The sequence below is a fragment of the Bos mutus genome, chromosome 22, assembly GCF_027580195.1.
Source record: "Bos mutus isolate GX-2022 chromosome 22, NWIPB_WYAK_1.1, whole genome shotgun sequence".
NCBI classification, from domain to species: Eukaryota; Metazoa; Chordata; class Mammalia; order Artiodactyla; family Bovidae; genus Bos; species Bos mutus.
In genome coordinates this window covers 56,699,668-56,721,817 of record NC_091638.1, presented here as the reverse complement: position 1 = coordinate 56,721,817, position 22,150 = coordinate 56,699,668, and the positions used below count along the sequence as shown (strand labels likewise).

At 48.0% G+C, this 22,150-nt stretch overlaps 1 protein-coding gene across 2 annotated transcripts in view; it reads left to right on the top strand.

The window, feature by feature from the left end:
* The first annotated feature begins 940 nt into the window (after positions 1-940).
* MKRN2 (makorin ring finger protein 2) overlaps positions 941-22,150 on the top strand; it is a 37,463-nt gene continuing 16,253 nt past the window's right edge. Inside the window, exons 1-4 of one of the 2 annotated variants that reach the window (XM_070359239.1) lie at positions 941-1,092; positions 19,360-19,488; positions 20,378-20,559; positions 21,578-21,882. In XM_070359239.1, coding sequence (XP_070215340.1) covers positions 1,067-1,092; positions 19,360-19,488; positions 20,378-20,559; positions 21,578-21,882 — 642 coding nt within the window. In that variant the 5' untranslated portion in view covers positions 941-1,066. Of the gene's footprint in view, positions 1,093-15,885; positions 15,939-19,359; positions 19,489-20,377; positions 20,560-21,577; positions 21,883-22,150 lie in introns of those variants that run through there. The other variant, XM_070359238.1, reaches the window with a different exon arrangement.

The window sequence follows — 22,150 nt, the reverse complement described above, 5'->3', positions numbered from 1 at the left end:
TTTGTTGATGGCATGATTGTGTATGTGTAAAAAATCCAAAAAACAAAGAAACCACTGGAACTGATACATGAATGTAGCATGGAGCAAGCAATAAACAATTAGGACATTTAAAAAATATCATTTAAAATGCGTCCAAAAAACTCACCAAGGTACGTGAGAATAAACATAATAAAAGTTGTTGACTTCTACACTGAAAACGACAAATTTTCCAATATTCTTCCTAAGTTTCTTAAAGAAATTTCAAAAGTGCTACATAATTGGAAGTATGTTCTATGTTCATTCATCAGAAGACAATATTTTTACAGCAGTAAAGACTCTTGAGTGTCCCATTGACAGCAAAGAGATCAAATCAGTCCATCCTAAAGGAAATAAAACCTTGAATATTCATTGGAGGGACTGATGCTGAAGCTGAAACTCTAATTTTGGCCACCTGATGCGAAGAGCTGACTCATTGGAAAAAACCCTGATGCTGAGAAAGATTTAAGGCAGGAGGAGGAGGGGACGACAGAGGATGCGATGGTTGGATGGCATCACCGACTCGATGGACGTGAGTCTGAGTGAACTCCGGGAGTTGGTGACCGACAGGGAGGCCTGGCGTGCTGCGTCCAAGAGGTCGCAAAGAGTCGGACACGACTGAGCGACTGAAGTGAACTGCGCACAGGAGAGGGGGGAGCTTGGCCGCGGAAGGGCTGAGGTGATCCTAAGCCACGAGAAGTCGCTAAGGAATGCTGAAGAAAAAAGGGAGAGACCCGTAGGGACTAACAATGGGCCCCCGGGCGTAAAACCCCCGGGCCTGAGAGCCTAGCCGCGCCCGCCCGGGAGGCCTGGGGAGGCGGGACTAGGAGTGCAGCGATTGGCGGTTGGCCCCGCCTCACCCCGGTGCGGAACCAATTGTGACGGTGGCGAGGTTTCCTGCCGGCGCCACCAGCGTGCGGCACGGAGACGCCGGCGTGCGCCGGCGTGACGCGGCCCCGCGGGATGGGCAGGGCCAAGGCCGAGGGGGAGACGGCGGCGGCTGGGAGAGCTAGAGGCATCGGCCGCACGAAGGCCCTCCGTTCCGACCGCCATGAGCACCAAGCAGGTCACTTGCAGGTCAGCGCGCGGCGCCGCGGGTCCTTCCCCGCGCGTGCCTCACCGCCGTGCCACGGAAACGAGCCGCAGTGGGGCGGTGGGAAGCGGCTCTCCCGAGGTTCGGGCTCCGGAGTCCCCCGGCGGGGCCGGCGCGGCGGGGCCGATGCCCAGGACCGGGCGGTGCGTGGCGGAGCCCCGCGGGCGCTGCGCCGGCCGCCGCGCGGCTGGAAGGAGGGGGCGCTGGCCGGGCCGTGCGGGCTAAGAGGTGGGCCCCTGAGACCTGGAGCGAAGCCGCCGCTGTGCAGTCAGGGGGCGGAGGAGGTCGTTTACAAATGGAGATACCACCCAGGTGTAGGCGCTCATCGTCGGTGAGGGCCCGCGGAAGCGGCCTTCGGTTCCTAAGCGTCTGGAGAACTCCCGTGCACAGTTAGCGAGTTGGGAGGTGCTGTGTGGGAAATAGCCTTTGCTCTAAGTTTCTTTCTTTTCCCGCGTATCCCCAAGGCTTGTGTTCTCAGCAGTCTTCACAGTAACACTACTAGGCAGGCTTCATTCCTGTTTTGAAGTGCAGGAAACTCAGGCCGACGGAGGGTAAGTGAGAGCAGTAACGGGTGGATGGGTAGTTGTAGAAAATTCAAAACCGGATGGCTCCACTGCGCCCGTTAAATAGAAGGAGTTTGGTGTGTGTAACACCCGCGTTCCTCGGCAGGTATGTGGCTTGAAGGTTTGGGGGTCCTGCTCTTACTGGACCTGGAAAGTACAACTTTTAATAGTTGGTCTGAGTTAAATTTGTGTGGGACACGATGGGCGGCGGTACCCAGCCCCCAGCCGTACGTTTCGATTATACGTAATGAAGAGTGTATCATCTGTGTTGCTGCTTGTCTTCCTTACTATCAATAGTTGGGAAAGTGTGATGTGAGAAGTTTCCTGTTAGCATTAGTCTCTATTAACCGTTCAACCAGTTTATCCAAGGCCTATGTGCCATCGTCAGAAATTGGCAGTTTGTGTGGATAGAAAAGAATTTCACTAGGTTATTTGTAATAGAAGGTCTTTTGTGAGGACCTGTGCGTATGATTATGTATATTTCTGTAAACTTCCCCCTGTTGGACAATATCTTTAATCATTGTGGTCTGTATACCAAATTCCGTTACCCCGTCTAAGCCGCGTCTGCATAACGGTGCTTGTGTCTGCGCCTATTTGTAATGGAATCTCCCACCTGCGTGGTGTCTCATTTGACAGATGAGAAGAAGCTGTGTTCCGACTTGAAGCTTGCCCCGAATTCACATCTACCTGGAGGAACAGAAATGTAAATCAAGATCACCTTGGGGTTGTTCTTTCTATCCTAGGAGATGGCTTGACCTACAAGCTTTGGTTCTGGTTTTCCCAGATAGGAGTGTCCTGCAGAAGTTGGTGCAGAGAAACTAGAGTGGGTTGGAAGGTTGAGAAAGGATCGGTTGTGTACAAAGTGATGTTTGTTGGCGGTGCCCTGGGTGCTCTTTGAGGTTCCCTATCAGCCATGTTGCTTGTCATCCAGCAACACACACCATTCCATGGATCACCAGCCAAACCTCAGCAGTGAACTGACTTCCAAGGTTATTCAGCTTCCAGGTGGCACATATGTGGCCTCAGAGTTTGTGCTCTTGTAGGTGCTCTGGCCCCCAAATAAGTTCCGGAAATGCTAAATTACAGTTTGTTTACTACGGGAGTTTTCAAAGTTTTTAATTTGCTGATACAAAAAAGGAAAACTCATCCAAAACTATACAGTGGGGCTGTGCCTAGCTGTCCAGTGCTTAAGACTTTGCCTTCCAGTGTAGGGGGGTCCAGTTCGATCCCTGGTTAGGGAGCTAACATCTCACAGTCCTCAGGGCCAAAAAAATCAGAACATAAGCAACAGAAGCAATATTGTAACGAATTCAGTAAAGACTTCAAAATGGTCCACATTAAAAAAGAAGAAAGGTTACTTGCAAAGCGATGTGAAAGAGTCTGGCGTCACAGGGTCTGCCTTGCCAAAGGAGAAACAGAAGACATATTTACATAGGAAGAATGGCAGTGGTACCAAGAGTGCCAGGTTCACATTAGTGCAGTAGTGATGGAAAGCTTTTCTCATTCAGAACCTTATTCGCGGAGATCTTATCTCCAGACGTTGGCAACTTACATGAAACGTTCAAGGTTTGATTTGTTTGGAAGACCAGATCTAAAACTGGGTGGTCTGCTGTTTTTGGTTTATGTCAAGGTGCAAACTGGTTTTGGTTTATGCTGCATGTCAGCAGGACAAGTGTTTGTTTTGCTTCTATTATAATATGAGCTAAATGGTAGGATTCCCAGACTTAAGGACAAAGACATTCATTTATTGCCTGGACCGCAAGAATGGCCACTCACACCTCTGTGCTGTCGGTCAGCTCCCCTGATTCCTCAGCATTCCACTCTCTCCAGAATGTCAATCTGTCCAGAATCTCAATTTTTTGCTGATTCTTTTTTCCAAACCATCTCCCTAGGTTTTCAATCTGTTTTCAAAAGCCTAGTGCAGGCCTTTATTATTGCTTGGTAACCAGTTTGTTTGTCCTCCTCCTCATGTGATAGCAGCCCCTTTGTTAAGACCCAGAGAGTCAGGCCCGGAGCTTGTGACTCATTGAAAGGCACCAACAAAATATGGGGCACCTTGTGGCCCGTGAGTGATAGGAAGCGCTTGAGCTCCAAACTAGGGCAGCTCTGGATTCTGATTCTGGCTTCACCTGGGCTGCAGTCTCCTCATCTGTAAAATGGGGATGGCCATGCCCACCCAGCTTAGAAAAGCCCCTGGTGCTGGGAAAGATCGAGGGTAGAAGGAGAAGAGAGCGTCAGAGGATGAGATGGCCAGATGGCATCATCAATGCAACGGACATGAACCTGGGCAGACTCTGAGAGATGGCAAGGGACAGGGAGGCCTGGCATGCCGCAGTCCATGGGGTGGCAGACTCAGACACGACTGGGTGACTGAATAACAATGCCCAACCAGTAGGGTTGGTTAAGAGATTAGATAATAACAAACAATCCTAAGACCATTGAGGATGTTTTAGGCTAAGCACTGACATGCAGTCTATGAAGTACTGTGAATTATATTTATATTACAGATGGGAAAGGCTTGGAGATTTAAATTATTTACTCGAGGTCATATAGGAAGCTAACTTCACAGTCTTCCTTTAACCACTACATTGTTCTTTATTTCATCCCTACCACTAATCAGTTATTTCAAGCCTATCGCCATGCCTCCCATTAGCTAAGTTCCTTCCCCTTTTATAAAGTTTGTTTTATTTATTTGGCTGCCGTGGGTCTTAGTTGCAGCACGCAGGCAGTTTAGTTGTGGCATTTGAACTCTTCGCTGTGGCATGGCTGGATCTAGTTCCCTGACCAGGGATCAAACCTGGGCCCCCTCAGAGTCTCAGCCACCGGACCACCAGGGGAGTCCAAATCTCCTTCCCCCTTTATGGATCTGTCGTCACAGGCAGTACAGCTGTAAAATTTAAGCCTGTGAGAATACGTGGGAAAAGGTGAAGGAAGGTGACACTGAGGATGCAAATTGCCCGTGTACTTGGAAGTGATTTGCCAAAATGTCCTGCTGGAGGCGGGCACTGTGGAAAGGCCTGCACCAAGCCAGCTTGGCTCTGTGTGGCTCAGCCTTCAGCCACAGCTGCTGGCGGCTGTGTAGCTAGAAGTGAACCGGATACCCTCTGCAACAGATAACAGCCGCACCACCTGAAACCGTCTTTAGGTTACCCAGGATAACAGATGGCTTTGGCGTGTCCCCTGGAAAGAACCTCCCTACTCTGAGTCTCAGCTGTGCGCGTCCCCCGTCACATACCAACAGCCCACAGTCCTCACCAGCTTGGGTCTGCTTCTGGTCTCTAGCAAGACGTGTGAGGGATGGTTTGGCCATCCAGAAGGGTGAGCAGTTGGAAACTCATTACAGGATACGTACCCCATGAAAGAGGCCGGGGTTAGGCTTAGTATAACCCAGATGGTGAGGAATCGCTGTGAGCAGCTGACAGAGATGCCCTGAGGGCTGGCGGGCCGCTCCCAGGGAAGCTTTGGGTTTGTCACCGGGTGGTGGAAGTGCTGACATACGCTACAGAAATAGGACTGGACGGGCTCCACTCCTTGTTTCACACTTGCCTTGCTGGAGGCAATGATGGAGGCTTAGAAGTTATATTTGAAACTAAATTTCAGTTTAGTCACAGAGGTGAAACGCCTTGTATGGAGTCACCAGCTTCTAAGTGAGAAAACTGGGAACTTGAGTGGTGGTTAAATATTTCGAATTTTTGATGGGGAATGTAATTAGTGCAGTTGGGAAGGTGTGTTTTCTAAATAGGACTTGTGGGAGGTGGTGGTAGAATTACTCCGTATAAAAGACATCTGCAGGCCCACCACTGAGCATCTTTCCTCTTCTTACCTGGTTAGGTAGATGGTATCTGGCAGTCTTGCCCTGGTTCTTTGAGGAAATTTTGTCTAGTTTCTCCAAAAGAAATCACTAATGAAGCATTTGTTAGATCTCACTTGTGTGGAACTGTTTTTGTAGCCAACTGGAACCTGTTCTCTTCCACTCTTTCACCTCAGTCGCTCAGTCGTGTGCGACTCTTCGCGACTCCGTGAATCGCAGCACGCCAGGCCTCCCTGTCCATCACCAACTCCCGGAGTTCACCCAAACTCACGTCCATCGAGTCAGTGATGCCATCCAGCCATCTCATCCTCTGTCGTCCCCTTCTCCTCCTGCCCCCAATCCCTCCCAGCATCAGAGTCTTTTCCAGTGAGTCAACTCTTCCCATGAGGTGGCCAAAGTACTGGAGTTTCAGCTTCAGCATCAGTCCTTCCAGTGAACACTCAGGGCTGATCTCCTTCAGAATGGACTGGTTGGATCTCCTTGCAGTCCAAGGGACTCTCAAGAGTCTTCTCCAACACCACAGTTCAAAAGCATCAATTCTTCAGCACTCAGCTTTCTTCACAGTCCAACTCTCACATCCATACATGACCACTGGCAAAACCATAGCTTTGACTAGACGGACCTTTGTTGGCAAAGTAATGTCTCTGCTTTCGAATATGCTATCTAGGTTGGTCATAACTTTCCTTCCAAGGAGTAAGCATCTTTTAATTTCATGGCTGCAGTCACCATCTGCAGTGATTTTGGAGCCCCAAAAAATAAAGCCTGACACTGTTTCCACTGTTTCCCCATCTATTTCCCATGAAGTGATGGGACCGGATGCCATGATCTTAGTTTTCTGAATGTTGAGCTTTAAGCCAACTTTTTCACTGCCCTCTTTCACTTTCATCAAGAGGCTTTTTAGTTCCTCTTCACTTTCTGCCATAAGGGTGGTGTCATCTGCATTCCACTCTTCAGGAGTTTAATTCTGATAACTGGATTTGGCTCTTGTCACTGATTTTTTTTTTTTTTTTTAACACCTTCAAAGATTACCATACTTGAGGATGGTTGGAATCTATCAGTGTTTGTTTCCTTTATATTTCTTTGTTTGGCTGAGTTGGGTCTTAGTTGTGGCACGCAGGATCTTCAGTTGCAGAGCACAGGGGCTCCGTAGTTGAGATGTGGGGCTTTAGTTGCTCCTCGGCATGTGGGATCTCAGTTCCCCGACCAGGGGTTGGATCTGCATCCCCTGTATTACAAGGCGGATTCCTAACCACTGGGCCACCAGAGGAGTCCCGGAATTGCGTCACAATGTTGAGTAGCGTTTCTCCAGAAGAGTTACCAAACTGTTGAGAAGTGTGATACACTTCCATGTTGGGGATCCCAGAATCACCATTACAGCTGGTGATTGGCTAGAATGACCCATGAACTCAACGTATCATTGTACTCAAGATGAAGGTTGATCACAGTGAGTGGTGAGGGATCACAGCTGGATCCTAAGGGAGACAGACTCCAGTGGCATCTGGGGAACCTGAGTGCAGGCTTCCTCCCATAAAGGGTCACAGCACCTTTTTCCTGCTGCAGCGGAAACGCAGCACACTGTGCCCAGGCCTCTCGCCCTCTGCCCAGCATGTCCCCAGACCAGACTCCTGGGAAAGCAGATGCGCAGCACCAACCAGATGCTACACAGGAGACGCGCAGCGAGTGTCTCGTCATTCAGAGACTGTCTCTCTCGGTGCAGGGGGCCGTCTACCAGCCAGGCCCCAGGGGCTGTAGGCAGGGGCCCGCCTTCTAGGTGGGCTCAGGCTTGCTGTATTCACAATGCTGCTGCACACTCTGAAAGCCAGTATTGTGAATACCAAGGTTTATTTAGGCCCTTTCTTTATCTTTTTAATGTTTCTAACAAGAATACCCCGAGTTTGCCAGGTTCAGAGCCTTTTTTCTTTTTTTTACATAAAACTACATCTGGCCTTATAGCAAGTTACTACACAAGTCTCTGGTCTGATGGCAGCCCTGGGGGTGTCGCCTGAGAAGAGCCTAGCTGACCACCTAGATGAGACCCTACAGGACACCGCCTCCGTGTCGTCGCTTGCATCACAGGTCCAGTCATCTTTGTAGGCTCAGAAACTTGATTCTGTTGGTGTGTTTAGAGGTGACACATGCTACCCAGGGGCTTTCCAGGTGTCGCTTTTTATGTGAGTGACAGCTGAGCGACTGAGCACGTGGTACCCAGACTCAGTGGGCACTGACACGCAGAGCAGAGCACCCTTTTCACACTCCTGGGAGAAGAGGAACTGCCCGGTGGGCCTGGTAAACAGGCTGCTGGTGGGGAGATGGACAGCTGGAGAGACGGGGAAGGGTGTGCAGAGCAGGGCGGGCGGGAGGCTTCAGACCGTGGCGCCCTGCTGAGCAGCCTCCCGGGCTCTGGAGGGCTGAGGCACAGCGTGAACCCCTGTTCTCTGGTGCCCTTTCTCGCCTTTTTGTTGTTGTTGTTGGTAAATTCACACAATACAAAACATACTGTTTTAACCACATTTAACTGTACGTGTCAGTGGCACCAAGTCCCTTCACACTGTTGTGCAACGTTTGTGCATGCGTGCGTGCTCAGTTGCGTCTGACACTTTGTGGCCCCGTGGTCTGTAGCCCGCCAGGCTCCTCTGTCCATGACATTTTCCAGGCGGGAATACTGGAGTGGGTTGCCATTTTCTCCAGGAATCTTCCCTCCCCAGGGATCAAACCAAGTATCCACAGCTCCTGAATTGCAGGTGGATTCTTGACCACCGAGCCACCATCATCTGTTTAGTGACTCTCGCCATCATCTATTTCTTGAATATTTTTCACTTTCCTAAATGGAAACTCTGTCCTCATTAAACACTAACTCCCCATGCCCCGCCCCTCCCCACCCCCGGCATCTACCGATTTATCATTACTTGCTGACTCTGAATTTGACTAGGTAATCTCGGTAACTTGGATACATGGGAATCAAACAGTATTTGTCTGCACTGTAAATTGGGACGCATTTCTAAGGTTAAGAAATCTGTATGCAGGTCAGGAAGCAACAGTTAGAACTGGACATGGAACAACAGACTGGTTCCAGATAGGAAAAGGAGTGTGTCAAGGCTGTATGTTGTCACCCTGCTTATTTAACTTACATGCAGAGTACATCATGAGAAACGCTGGGCTGGAAGAAGCACAAGCTGGAATCAAGATTGCCGGGAGAAATATCAATAACCTCAGATAACGCAGATGACACCACCCTTATGGCAGAAAGTGAAGAGGAACTAAAAAGCCTCTTGATGAAAGTGAAAAAGGAGAGTGAAAAAGTTGGCTTAAAGCTCAACATTCAGAAAACATAGATCATGGCATCTAGTCCCATCACTTCATGGGAAATAGATGGGGAAACAGTGGAAACAGTGTCAGACTTTATTTTTCTGGGCTCCAAAATCACTGCAGATGGTGACTGCAGCCATGAAATTAAAAGACGCTTACTCCTTGGAAGGAAAGTTATGACCAACCTAGATAACATATTCAAAAGCAGAGACATTACTTTGCCAACAAACGTCCGTCTAGTCAAGGCTATGTATGGATGTGAGAGTTGGACTGTGAAGAAGACTGAGCGCCGAAGAATTGATGCTTTTGAACTGTGGTGTTGGAGAAGACTCTTGAGAGTCCCTTGGACTGAAAGGAGATCCAACCAGTCCATTCTGAAGGAGCTCAGCCTTGGGATTTCTTTGGAAGGAATGATGCTAAAGCTGAAACTCCAGTACTTTGGCCACCTCATGCGAAGAGTTGACTCACTGGAAAAGACTCTGATGCTGGGAGGGATTGGGGGCAGGAGGAGAAGGGGATGACAGAGGATGAGATGGCTGGATGGCATCACTGACTCAATGGACGTGAGTTTGGGTGAACTCCGGGAGTTGGTGATGGACAGGGAGGCCTGTTGTGCTGCGATTCATGGGGTCGCGAAGAGTCAGACACGACTGAGCGACTGAACTGAATGTATGTCCTACAAACAGATTGCACTTTCTCCCCACCCCACCCACCCCAGTGCTATACACTAGGTTCTCATTCACCTCAGTTCAGTTGCTCAGTCGTGTCCAACTCTTTGTGACCCCATGGACTGCTGTCCAGGCTTCCCTGTCCATCACCAACTCCTGGAACTTTCTCAAACTCATGTCCATCGAGTCAGTGATGCCATTCAACCATCTCATCCTTTGTCGTCCCCTCTCCTCCTACCTTCAATCTTTCCCAGCATCAGGGTCTTCCATTGAGTCAGTTCTTCACATCAGGTGGCCAATGTATTGAGTTTCACCTTCAGCATCAGTCCTTCCAATAAATATTCAGGACTGATTTCCTTTAGGATGGACTGGATCTCCTTGCAGTCCAAGGGACTCTCAAGAGTCTTTTCCAACACCACAGCTCAAAAGCATCAATTCTTCAGCACTCAGCTTTCTTTATAGCCCAACTCTCACATCCATACACGACTACTGGAAAAACCATAGCTTTGACTAGATGGACCTTTGTCGGCAAAGCAGCGTCTCTGCTTTTTAATGTGCTGCCTAGGTTTGTCATAGCTTTTCTTCCAAGGAGTAAGCGTCTTTTAATTTCATGGCTGCGATCACCATCTGCAGTGATTTTGGAGCCCAGGAAAATCAAGTCTGTCACTGTTTCCATTGTTCCCCACCTATTTGCCATGAAGTGATGGGATTGGATGCCATGATACTAGTTTTTTGAATGTTGAGTCTTAGGCCAACTTTTTCACTCTCCTCTTTCACTTTCATCAAGAGGCTCTTTAGTTCTTCTTCACTTTCTTTCATAAGGGTGGTGTCATCTGCATATCTGAGGTTATTGCTGTCTCTCCTTTAAATCTTGATTCCAGAGTGCTCAGGGCTGGTACACTGGGATGACCCAGAGGGATGAGATGGGGAGGGAGGTGGGAGGGTGGTTCAGGATGGGGAACACATGTACACCCGTGGCGGATTCATGTCAATGTATGGCAAAACCAATACAATATTGTAAGGAAAAATAAATAAAGACTGAATAATTTTTCATTGGGGGGAAAAAAAAAATCTTGATTCCAGCCTGGCATTTCACATGAAGTACTCTGCATATCAGTTAAATAAGCAGGGTGACAATATACAGCTTTAACGTACTCTTTTCCCAATTTGGAACCATTCCTTGGTTCCATTTCTCAGGAGACAGGTAAAGTGGTCTGGTATTGCCATCTCTTGAAGAATTTTCCACAGTTTGTTGTGATTCACACAGTCAAAGGCTTTGGCATAGTCAATAAAGAAGAAGTAGATGTTTTTCTGGAACTCTTGCTTTTTCTATGATCCAGTGGATGTTGACAACTTCATCTCTGGTTCCACTGCCTTTTATAAATCCAGCTTGAACATCTGGAAGTTCTTGCTTCACATACTGTTGAAGCCTGGTTTGGAGAATTTGAGCATTACTTTGCTAGCATGTGAGATGAGTGCAGTTGTGCGGTAGTTTGAGCATTCTTTGGCATTGCCCTTCTTTGCGATTGGAATGAGAACTGATCTTTTCCAGTCCTGTGGGCACTGCTGAGTTGTCCAAATTTGCTAGCATATTGAGTGCAGCACTTTCACAGCATCATCTTTTAGGATTTGAAATAGTTCATCTGGAATTCCATCACCTCCTCTAGCTTTGTTCATAGTGATCCTTTCTAGGCCCACTTGACTTTGGACCCCAGGATGTCTGGCTCTAGGTGAGTGATCACACCATCGTGGTCATCTGGGACGTTAATCTATTTTTGTATAGTGCTTCTGTGTATTCTTGCCACCTTTTCTTAATATCTTCTGCTTCTGTTAGGTCCCTACCATTTCTGTCCTTTATTGAGCCCATCTTTGCATGAAATATTCCCTTGGTATCTAATTTTCTTGAAGAGATCTCTAGTCTTTCCCATTCTATTGTTTTCCTCTATTTCTATGCACTAATCACTGAGAAAGGCTTTCTTATCTCTCCTTGCTATTCTTTGGAACTCTGCATTCAGACGGGTATAGCTTTCCTTTTCTCCTTTGCCTTTCACTTCTCTTCTTTTCACAGCTGTTTATAAGGCCTCCTCAGACAACCATTTTGCCTTTTGCATTTGTCACTTCCACTGTATAATCGTAAGGGATTTGATTTAGGTCATACCTGAATGGCCTAGTGGTTTTCCCTACTTTCTTCAATTCAAGTCTGAATTTGGAGTTCATGATCTGAGCCACAGTCAGCTCCTGGTCTTGTTTTTGCTGACTGTATAGAGCTTCTCCATCTTTGGCTGCAAAGAATATAGTCAGTCTGATTTTGGTATTAACCATCTGGTGATGTCCATGTGTAGAGTCTTCTCTTGTGTTGTTGGAAGAGAGTGTTTGCTATGACCAGTGTGTTCTTTTGGCAAAACTCTGTTAGCCTTTGACCTGCTTCGTTTTGTACTCCAAGGCCAAATTTTCCTGTTACTCCAGATATCTCATGATTTTCTACTTTTGCATTCCAGTCCCCTATGATAAAAAGGACATCTTTTTTGGGTGTTAGTTCTAGAAGGTCTTGTAGGTCTTCATAGAACCATTCAACTTCAGCTTCTTCAGCATTACTGGTTGGGGCATAGACTTGGATGACTCTGATACTGAATAGTTCGCCTTGGAAATGAGCAGAGATAATTCTGTCATTTTTGAGGTTGAACCCAAGTACTGCATTTCAGAGTCTTTTGTTGACTATGAGGGCTACTCCATTTTTCTAAGGAATTCTTGCCCGCAGTAGTAGATATAATGGTCATCTGAGTTAAATTTATGTGTTCCAGTCCATTTTAGTTCACTGATTGCTAAAATGTCGATACTCACTCTTGCCGTCTCCTGTTTGACCACTTCCAATTTGCCTTGATTCATGGACCTGACATTCCAGGTTCCTATGCAATATTGCTCTTTACAGCATCGGACTTGACTTCCATCACCAGTTACATCCACAGCTGGGCGTTATTTTTGCTTTGGCTTCATCCCTTTATTCTTTCTGGAGTTATTTCTCCACTGATCTCCAGTAGCATATTGGGCACCTACCGACCTGGGGAGTTCCTCTTTCAGTATCCTATCATTTTACCTTTTCACACTGTTCATGGGGTTCTCAAGGCAAGAATACTGAAGTGTTTTGCCATTCCCTTCTCCAGTGGACCACATTCTGTCAGACCACTCCACCATGACCCACCCATCTTGGGTGGCCCTACACAGCATGGCTTAGTTTCACTGAGTTAGACAAGGCTGTGGTCCATGTGATCAGTTTGGTTAGTTTTCTGTGATTGTGGTTTTCATTCTCTTTGCCCTCTGATGAATAAGGATAAGAGGCCTATGGAAGCTTCCTGATGGGAGAGACTGACTGAGGGGGAAACTGGGTCTTGTTCTGATGCGTGGGGCCAGGATCAGTTCAGTTCAGTTGCTCAGTCACGTTCGACTCTTTGCAACCCCATGGACTCCAGCACGCCAGGCCTTCCTGTCCATCACCAACTACCAGAACTTGCTCAAACTCATGTCCGTGAGTCAGTGATGCCATCCAACCATCTCATCCTCTGTCATCCCCTTCTTCTGTCTTCAGTCTTTCCCAGCATCAGGGTCTTTTCCAGTGAGTCAGCTCAAACCAGTCCATCCTAAAGGAAATCAGTCCTGAATATTCATTGGAAGAACTGATGCTGAAGCTGAAACTCGAAAACTTTGGCCATCTGATGTGAAGAACTGACTCATTGGAAAAGACCCTCATGCTGGGAAAGATTGAAGGCAGGAGGAGAAGGGGATGACAGGATGAGATGGTTGGATGGCATCACCAACTCGATGGACGTGAGTTTGGGTGGGCTCCAGGAGTTGGTGATGGACAGGGAGGCCTGGTGTGCTGCGATTCATGGGGTCACAAAGAGTCAGACACAACTAAGGGACTGAACTGAATAAGAGGTGAACTTTGGGGTTGGATAGGTATTATACTGAGCATTTATGTTTGTTTTTTTTTAAACACACTCTCCCCAGTATTTAATACTCTATAATTTTTAAAAACTAAAACAACCATCATTTACTCTTACAGAAGTAGTGTATATTCATGGCAGAAATACCTTTCTGCATTTTGAAATGCGAATATGTGTGTGTGTGAGAGCATACTGTATGTTTTAAAATTTGTGGTAAAATGTACACAACAACAATGTGCCGTCTTAACCATATTTCAGTGTGCAGTTCAGTGGTAGGTACATGCACACTCGTGCGCTCATCTCCACCATCCACCTCCAGAACTCTTCCAACCCCCAAACCGAACCTGTCCCCTTTAAACACTTAGCTTCTCCATCTGCCTCCCCAGCCCCTGGCAGCCGCCGTCTGCTCTCCTCTGTGAGTCTGGCTGTTCTGAGCACCTCGTGGGAGTGGGTTCTGTGCTGCTTGTCTTTTCGTGTCTGGTGTCACCACTTACATAACACCTCGAAGGCCTTCCATGGGTAGCGACTGTCAGCTTTCCTTCCTTGCCTGTGCAAACCACATGTTGTTTTTTCCATTCGTCCCTGGGTTAACACTTGGGTTGTTTTCACCTTTTGTCTGTTGTGAATCATGTGGGGTGTACAAATACTTGAGTTCTTGTTTCCAGTTCATCTGTGTGTATCCCCAGGAGTGGAATTGCTGAGTCGTATGGCGGTTCTGTTTTTAATTTTTGAGGAGTCGCTGTACTGTTTCGCACAGTGACGACTGCACCATTTTACTCTGTATTCTGTTTCGTGATACGCTTTTCTCAGTTAGCACTCTTCAGTTTCCATGTCAGTAAATTATCTGATGTCTCGTCTGTGCACATCTGTGCTCAGGTTCCTTCATTTGTCCTGCAGGCTTTCCCCATTTTCACTGAGCACTTTATTTCACGTGTACTCACTGTTCTGTTCCGCTTCGTTGCTGTTCAGTCGCTAAGGCGGGTCTGACTCTCTGCGACCACATGGACTGCAGCCCACCAGGCTCCTCTGTCCTTGGGATTTCCCGGGCAAGAAGACTGGAGCAGGTTGCCATTGCCTTTTCCAGGGCCACAGGTGTTTTTTGGAGCTGCTTTGTCCAAACCAGAATATAATCCAGGACCAAATATTGCACTGGTTATTGCATACCTTATATTCTGTCTACTAAGCTAGTGCAATTTGACAGCTTTATTGAAGTATAATTTTCATAGCATTCATAGGGACTGTGTCTGTGTGTAGCCTGTAGAAGCTGCACAGTAGTCTGTATCAGGACCATTCTGTCCCTATAGACGTGCCCCTTTTAACACTACATGTAAGTGAATCCACGCAGCGTGCGGTCTTCTGTGTCTGCCCTATTTCACGCGCTCTGATGTGCTCGCCCTTCGTCCTTGTAGCGCGCATCAGTGTCCTTTCTGTTGCCAGATAGTACCCCACCATGTGGGTGTTTCAGTTGGTTTATCCCTTCACCACTTGATGGAATGTCAGAGTTCTCACTCTATTATGAATGACGTTGCTACGAATGTCCCTGTCCAAGTATTTGTTTGAACATGCTTTCATCTTTCTTGGGTAGACAGGTCAACACCTAGGAATGGAATCGCTGAGTCCTGTGGTAAATTTATGTTTAAGTTTTAAGAAACTGCCAAACTGTTTTCCAGACCAAGGCCCTCTCCCCTTACTCTTTTCCCATGACACTTGCTTGGTAAAGAGACCTGCCCCACATGCTGTCTCCTCTTTTGTATTTATCTGGTTGCTTCATCATGAAGTCTTTTAGTTTGTTCCCAATCCTCCTGAATTTCCTATAAACTCAAAGATCTGCAGTTCGGGGTTTTCTTGAATTTTTTATTTTGTATTTTGGTATAACCAATTAACAATGTTGTAACAGTTCCAGGTGAACAGGAAAGGGACTCAGTCATGCATATATATGTATCCATTCTCCCCCAGTTCAGTTCAGTCGCTCAGTCGTGTCCGACTCTTTGCGACCCCATGAACCGCAGCACGCCAGGCCTCCCTGTCCATCACCAACTCCCGGAGTTCACTCAGACTCACGTCCATCGAGTTGGTGATACCATCCAGCCATCTCATCCTCTGTCGTCCCCTTCTCCTCCTGCCGCCAATCCCTCCCAGCATCAGAGTCTTTTCCAATGAGTCAGCTCTTCGCATGAGGTGGCCAAAGTATTGGAGTTTCAGCTTTAGCATCATTCCTTCCAATGAACACCCAGGACTGATCTCCTTTAGGATGGACTGGTTGGATCTCAAGCCCCGCTCCTATCCAGCCTGTCACATAGCATTGAAGAGTTCCCACGCGCTATACAGTAGGTCCTTGTTGGTTATCTATTTAAGATACAGCAGTATGTACATGGCCATCCCAAACTCCCTAACTCTTCCTTCCCCTCAGCAACCATAAGCTCATTTTCTAAGTCTGTGAGTTTCTATTTTGTAAGTTCACTTGTATAATTTCCTTTTAGATTCCACATGTAAGGGCTGTCACATGGTATTTCTTCTCCTCTGTCTGACGGACTTCACTCGGTAGGATACTCTCTGGGTCCATCCGTGGTTGCTGTAAATTGTGTCATTGCATGCTTTTTTAATGTCTGAGTCACATCCCTCATGTTGTATGTGCCGTGTTTTCTTTATCCATTCTCCTGTCGATGGGCATTCAGGTTGCTCCCCTGTCTTGGCTGCTGTGAACAGTGCTGCAGTGAACACTGGGGTGCTCGTATCCTTTTGGATCATGTTTTTATCCGTCTGTGCACGCCCAGGAGTGGGATTGCAGGGTCATACGGTAGCTCTATTTTTAGTTTTTTAAGGAACCTCTGTACTGTTCTCTATAATGGCTGTACCAGTCTACATTCCCACCAACAGGGTAGGATGGTTCCCTTCTCTTCATACCCTCTTCAGCAGTGATTGATTGTGGATTTTTTTTATGATAGCCATTCTGGTGGATGTGAGATCTCATTGTAGTTTTGACTTGCATTTCTTGAATGATTAGTGATCCTGAACATCTTTTTGTGTGCCTATTGGCCATCTGTGTGTCTTTGGAGAAATGTCTATTTAGGTCTTCTTCCCATTTTTTGAGTGAGTTGATTGTTTTGATACTCTTAAGTATCATGAGCTGTTTGTATATATTCTGATCATGACTAATCCCTTATCTGTCACATCATTTGCAAATATTTCTCCCAATCTGTGAGTTGTCTTTTCGTTTTGTTGATAGTTTCCTTTGCTGTGCTAAAGCTTTTGAGTTTGAGTTGGTCCCATTTGTTTATTTTTGTTTTTATTTCAATTATTCTGGGAGATGGATCAGAAAAAGATGTTGCTGTGATGTGTTGCAGAGAGTATTCTGCCTGTGTTTTCCTCTAGGAGTTTTATAGTATCTGGTCTCATTTAGGTCTTTATGTTTGAGCTTATTATTGTATACGGAGTTAAAGATGATCTGTTGTCATTTTTTTGCATGTGATTGCCCAGTTTTCCCAGCACCATTTGTTGAAGAGACTGTCTTTCCAGCATTGTGTAGTCTTACTCCTTTGTCATAGATGGGTTGACCGTAGGCACATGGGCTTATTTCTGGGTGTTCCGTCCTGGTCCACTGACGTGTATTTCTCGGTTTGGGCTTATTTCTGGGTGTTCCGCCCTGGTCCATTGACGTGTATTTCTCGGTTTGGGCTTATTTCTGGGTGTTCCGCCCTGGTCCATTGACGTGTATTTCTCGGTTTGGGCTTATTTCTGGGTGTTCCGTCCTGGTCCATTGACGTGTATTTCTTGGTTTGGGCTTATTTCTGGGTGTTCCATCCTGGTCCATTGACGTGTATTTCTCGGTTTGTACCAGTGCCATACTGTTTTGATGACTGTAGCTTTGTAGTATAGACTGAAGTCCGGGCACCTGACTCCTCCAGCTCTGTTTTTCTTTCTCAAGATTGCTTTGACTATTTGGGGTCTTTTGTGTCTACATACAGATTTTGAGATTTTTGTTCTATTTCTGTGAAAAACGCCATTGGAAATTTGATAGGGATTGCATTGAATCTGTAGATTGCCTTGGGTAGTATAGTCATTTTGACAACATTGATTCTTCCAGTCCACAAACATGGTATATCTTTCCATCTGTTTATGTGTTCTTACAGTGTTTGGAGTACTTCTTTTGTCTCCTTAGGTAGGTTTATCCCTAGGTATTTTATTCTTTGATGTGTAGATCCACAGTTTTGTTGGATTCAGGTTTGAGTGTTTTGGGCTAGGATACGTGGCCGTGGTGTTGTATCCTTCACTCACATTGGGGAGCATCAGCAGACATGATGTTTTTTGTTTTTTCATGTGTATACTGGGTCCAACATCATTTGTTGAATTACCTTGACACCTTTATCAAAAGTCAGTCACTGTACACGTGTAATTCTATTTATAGGCTTTGAAAAGAGCCTCCCTCTGCCTCCTTGAACTGCAGTTTCTGTCTCTTCATCTCGGCAAGACCGCAGGGCTCTGCTTGGGGTCGCCCTCCCTGCTCCAGGCCCAGACATGCCTCGCGGCAGGAAGCCGGGCTTGGTGCCTTTGTTCGCCTTCAAGGCCAGTCTGGTGCTGCCTTTTGTCCATGTGTGAAAGCAGTTGTTTGATATGTTTTGTTCTGTTTCCTAGTTTTTCATAGTGGAAGGACAAGTTCCATGCTCCTCCTAGCTGGAAGCAAAAGCCTCTCTTCCCCTCTGTCCTTCAGTGTGTGTGGTCTGCGCGTGTCTGCAGGCCTTCTGAGGCTTCTCAGTGCTCTGGTGCCGTGCTGTAGCGTCATGTCGTGTGTGCCGTTGCCTTCGGTTCATCTGTTGTGGAAGTCCCCTTCGGTTCTCTGTTACATTGTCCGCTTCTCATGTTATCTTTGTGTTTCCCTTAAAGCCTCCAGCATACTGAACACAACCTGTGATGGCTGTAATTAAATCCTTGTCTCCTGAGTCTATCACCGGCCATTCCTGTTATTGACCGATTGTCCTCCTGGTTGGGGGTCACATTTTCCTGCTTTTTGGTATATCCAGTAATTTTCGATTGAATGCCAAATGTTGTGTTTTTGAGCATTTAGATTTTATTCTCCCTCACAGAATGTTAAAGTTTGTTTTAACTGCCAGTAAGTTATTTGCTATCATTTAGCTCGTTTTGAAGCTTTTCTCTCTTTTTCTAAACATTACTGGGGCAGATCTAAAATCTCTGTATTTGAGAATGTGTTTGCCCTTAATGTCAAAGCACCTCCCGCTCCAGTTCGCTCTTGAGTCTTCAGTGAGGCCTCTACTCTGGCTGGACAGAGCCTCCCTGTGGCTCCTTCAGGGCTGGAATTGGATGACTTAGTGGACGTTCTTACTGGTGACTGTCTTGGTGCTGTGCTGTTCTGTGTGGTCCTTAGCACGGTTTAGTAGGGTAGGTAGTGTAAGTTTCGGAGAAGGCACTGGCACCCCGCTCCAGTACTCTTGCCTGGAGAATCCCAGGGACGGGGGAGCCTGGTGGGCTGCCGTCTCTGGGGTTGCACAGAGTCGGACACGACTGAAGCGACGCAGCAGCAGCAGCAGGGCCCACCAAAGCTGGTTTTGCGACGTGCTGATAGCTGACGCCACTGGGGCTTGAGCCCAGATCTCTGGCTTCTGTACAAGCAGACCCTTAAACTCCGTGAGAACGGAGTGGGTCTTCAGCGTGTACTTTCTCAGTTAGGAGGCTCGCATTTTATGCGGGTAACATTTCTTAGATCAAGAGGATGTATTGTAAGATAGAAATATGTGGGATCATTTTTCTTCTTGAAACACTGCCATGGAACTAGCTGTGGTGTGCCTAAAATCACTGTGTCTTCGAGTCAAGGACACACGGGTATCTGCAGTGCCCACTTAACACACAGTGTATGGAGAGTGTGTGTTTGTGTACTTGGTTCAAGAATATGGTGATTTGGAAAGTGAAGTGTGCTTCTAAAAGCCCTGTGCCTCCGCTTTCTCTCCAGGTATTTTATGCACGGTGTGTGTCGGGAAGGAAGCCAGTGCCTGTTCTCACACGACTTGGCGAACAGCAAGCCGTCCACCGTCTGCAAATACTACCAGAAGGGCTGCTGCGCCTACGGGGCGCGTTGCAGGCAAGAGCCGCGCCTGCGCCAGCCGCACCCTCAGCTGGCGCTCGGGCTTTAGATCCTTCATCTGGACCTTGGGTCTTGATGAGGGGAGAACTTCAAAAGGAGTGTACAAAAATAATTTGGAAACCTCAAACTTAGTGCCCTAAAAACAATTTTAATTTTCCAAAGTCACTTTCAGGCCCGTTCTTAAGAGTCTGTAACTATGAATTTGCATTCACAGTATACCTAAGATTTTGTCTTGCCTTTTTTTAATAACGTGTCATAAGCTCTTCCCAGTGCTGCCACTGTTACGTACTAACTGTAATTTTATAACTTTCCGTAATGTTGATGTACCATCATTTAACTCTTCCTATGTTAGCTACTTTTAGAGACGTAAGTGGCTTCCAGCTTTTTGTGTGAGCACCCGCACAGCAAACATTATGCGCACGGAGTCTTCATTTGAAACCGCCGTCTGTAGGTGCCTTTTCCCTGTGCACACATAGAGCGGCTGCTCTGCCTCCTAGACCGGGGGCGCCCTCTGTCCCTCCCTGTGTTCCCTGGACGCGGGCACTTGGCCCGCCCTGCTCTGCTCCCGCCAGCGGGCGCCCCCAGGAGTCCAGGGAACAGCCAGCATCTCCTGGCGGGTTGGGCTCCGCGTGGTCTGGGCAGCACGTCCATCCCACTCAAGTTCCACAAGGGCACTCAGAGGAAGTAAGAGACAGCAGTGTACCACCCACTCTGAATTGCCAGGCAGTTCTTACCAGTTGGTAAGAGTTTTATCGATTAAAGTACAGGAGAAGACTGTCTCCCTGTCCACGTGCGCAGATGGAGCAGAAGGGGAGCCGCTGCGGCCTGGGGCGGGTGAGGCGTGTGCGTGTGGGGGTCCTGATGCCTCTGCGTGTGTCTTCCTCAGGTATGATCACACGAGGCCCTCTGCTGCGGCTGGTGGGGCCGTGGGCACCATGCCCCACGGGGTGCCCTCCCCGGGTTTCCACAGCCCTCGCCCTGCTTCTGAGCTCACTGCATCAATCGTGAAGACTAACTTACACGAGCCTGGGAAGCGTGAGAAAAGGACGTTGGTACTGAGAGACCGAAGTGAGTAGGCGCAGCCCTGTCTCCCCTTTGAACAGCACCCTTGCGTTCTACGCTTCCCTGTCAGGGCCCCTCAGCACCTACCAAGAGCCCCCTGAGAACAGCCTCCTCTGCTGCAGGGTGCTCGGGCCACACGTCTGGCCTCGTGCCCGAGGTGGGGAAGGGCCGCTGCTGACACCTCGTGGGGTGCCGGCCTAGCTCTGAGAGGCCGCAGGCTGCTCGTCGCAGAGCTCCACATTTTGATGAAGTGCGTGTTTCGCTGTTTCCCTTCTCCGTCGGTTCACAGTCTTAGTCCTCACGCTGAACCAGTTGCACTTTCAGAAACAGAACAGCCCGTCACAGTTTGAGGAGTGGTCTGTGCCCTGGAACAGGGTCTGCCTGTTCAGAGACTACAAACTGTAGTTGTTTTTATTGGCTGGTTCTCAGCAGGTGAAGGAGTTTCTACTTCTGGAAATTGTTCAGCATAAGATAGGCAGATACCCTACTAAGCGAACAACAGGTCCGTCCCATAGATACCCCCTCTGAGGAGGTTAGGAGTGTGTGCCGGGGCAGCGGCAGCTCCTGGCTGAGAGGTGGATGGTGGCTGAAGGGCCAGAAACCTGCCCCGGATCTTTAGTCTCCTCACCGTAAAGTGACTGGTGAAAAGGAAGTCTCTGTAATCCTGTTGACATCATTCTGGATTCCATGTGACTTTTTCTCTTTTTTCAAGTGTAACTGGTCCGTGTGTTGACATTTCCATACTTGCCGTTTTTAAAAAGCAACTTTCACCTTCTTTTATATAAATGTATCACCGTCTGCTTTGCTGTTTCCCTGTGTTGCCAATTATGGCTTTTTGGTTTTTATTACAATTCTAAGTAATATCACTGAACATTTTTTCCCCTCTGGCCTTTATTTTTTTTCCATACATTCCCAAGGGTGAAACTCCCAAAGTCAGGGTTAATTTGTCAGGTTTTGACTGATGGCTTCCTAGAAAGGTGGGGCCGGTGTTCACAAGTCTGTGTGCTGGGCATTTTCTCTTCAGATCTCTCCGGCATGGCTGAAGACAGGACCTGCCCTGGCGTGGGGAGTAGCCCCGGGGGCTGCAGCGACGCACAGAGCGGCCCCGAGCTGAGGCCGCACTCCTACCTGGACGCCATCCGGAGCGGCCTGGACGACCTGGAGGCTGGCAGCTCGTACGGCGGCGGGCAGCAGCTGTGCCCCTATGCGGCCGCCGGGGAGTGCCGCTTTGGGGATGCGTGTGTCTACCTGCATGGGGACGTGTGCGAGATCTGTAGGCTACGCGTCCTGCACCCCTTCGACCCCGAGCAGAGGAAAGCTCACGAGAAGGTACAGTGCCCGGCTTGACGTGAACGCGTCTGAAGGAGTGGGGGGCGCACTGGGTGATGAAATCCTTGGTAGCTCTGTCCGCGTCTTTCTGCCAGTAATACCTGCATCCTGGGCCTGGCCAGCCAGGCCGGCCCCGGAGAGTGTGAGGAGCCCGCTGCTGGGAGGGACCGTGCAGGGCCGGAGGCTCCAGCGTCTTCTGGAGGCCTCTCCTCAGCACAGGCTGTGGGTGGGCTGCACCCTCCGCCATCTCCAGGGCTTGTGGAGGTGA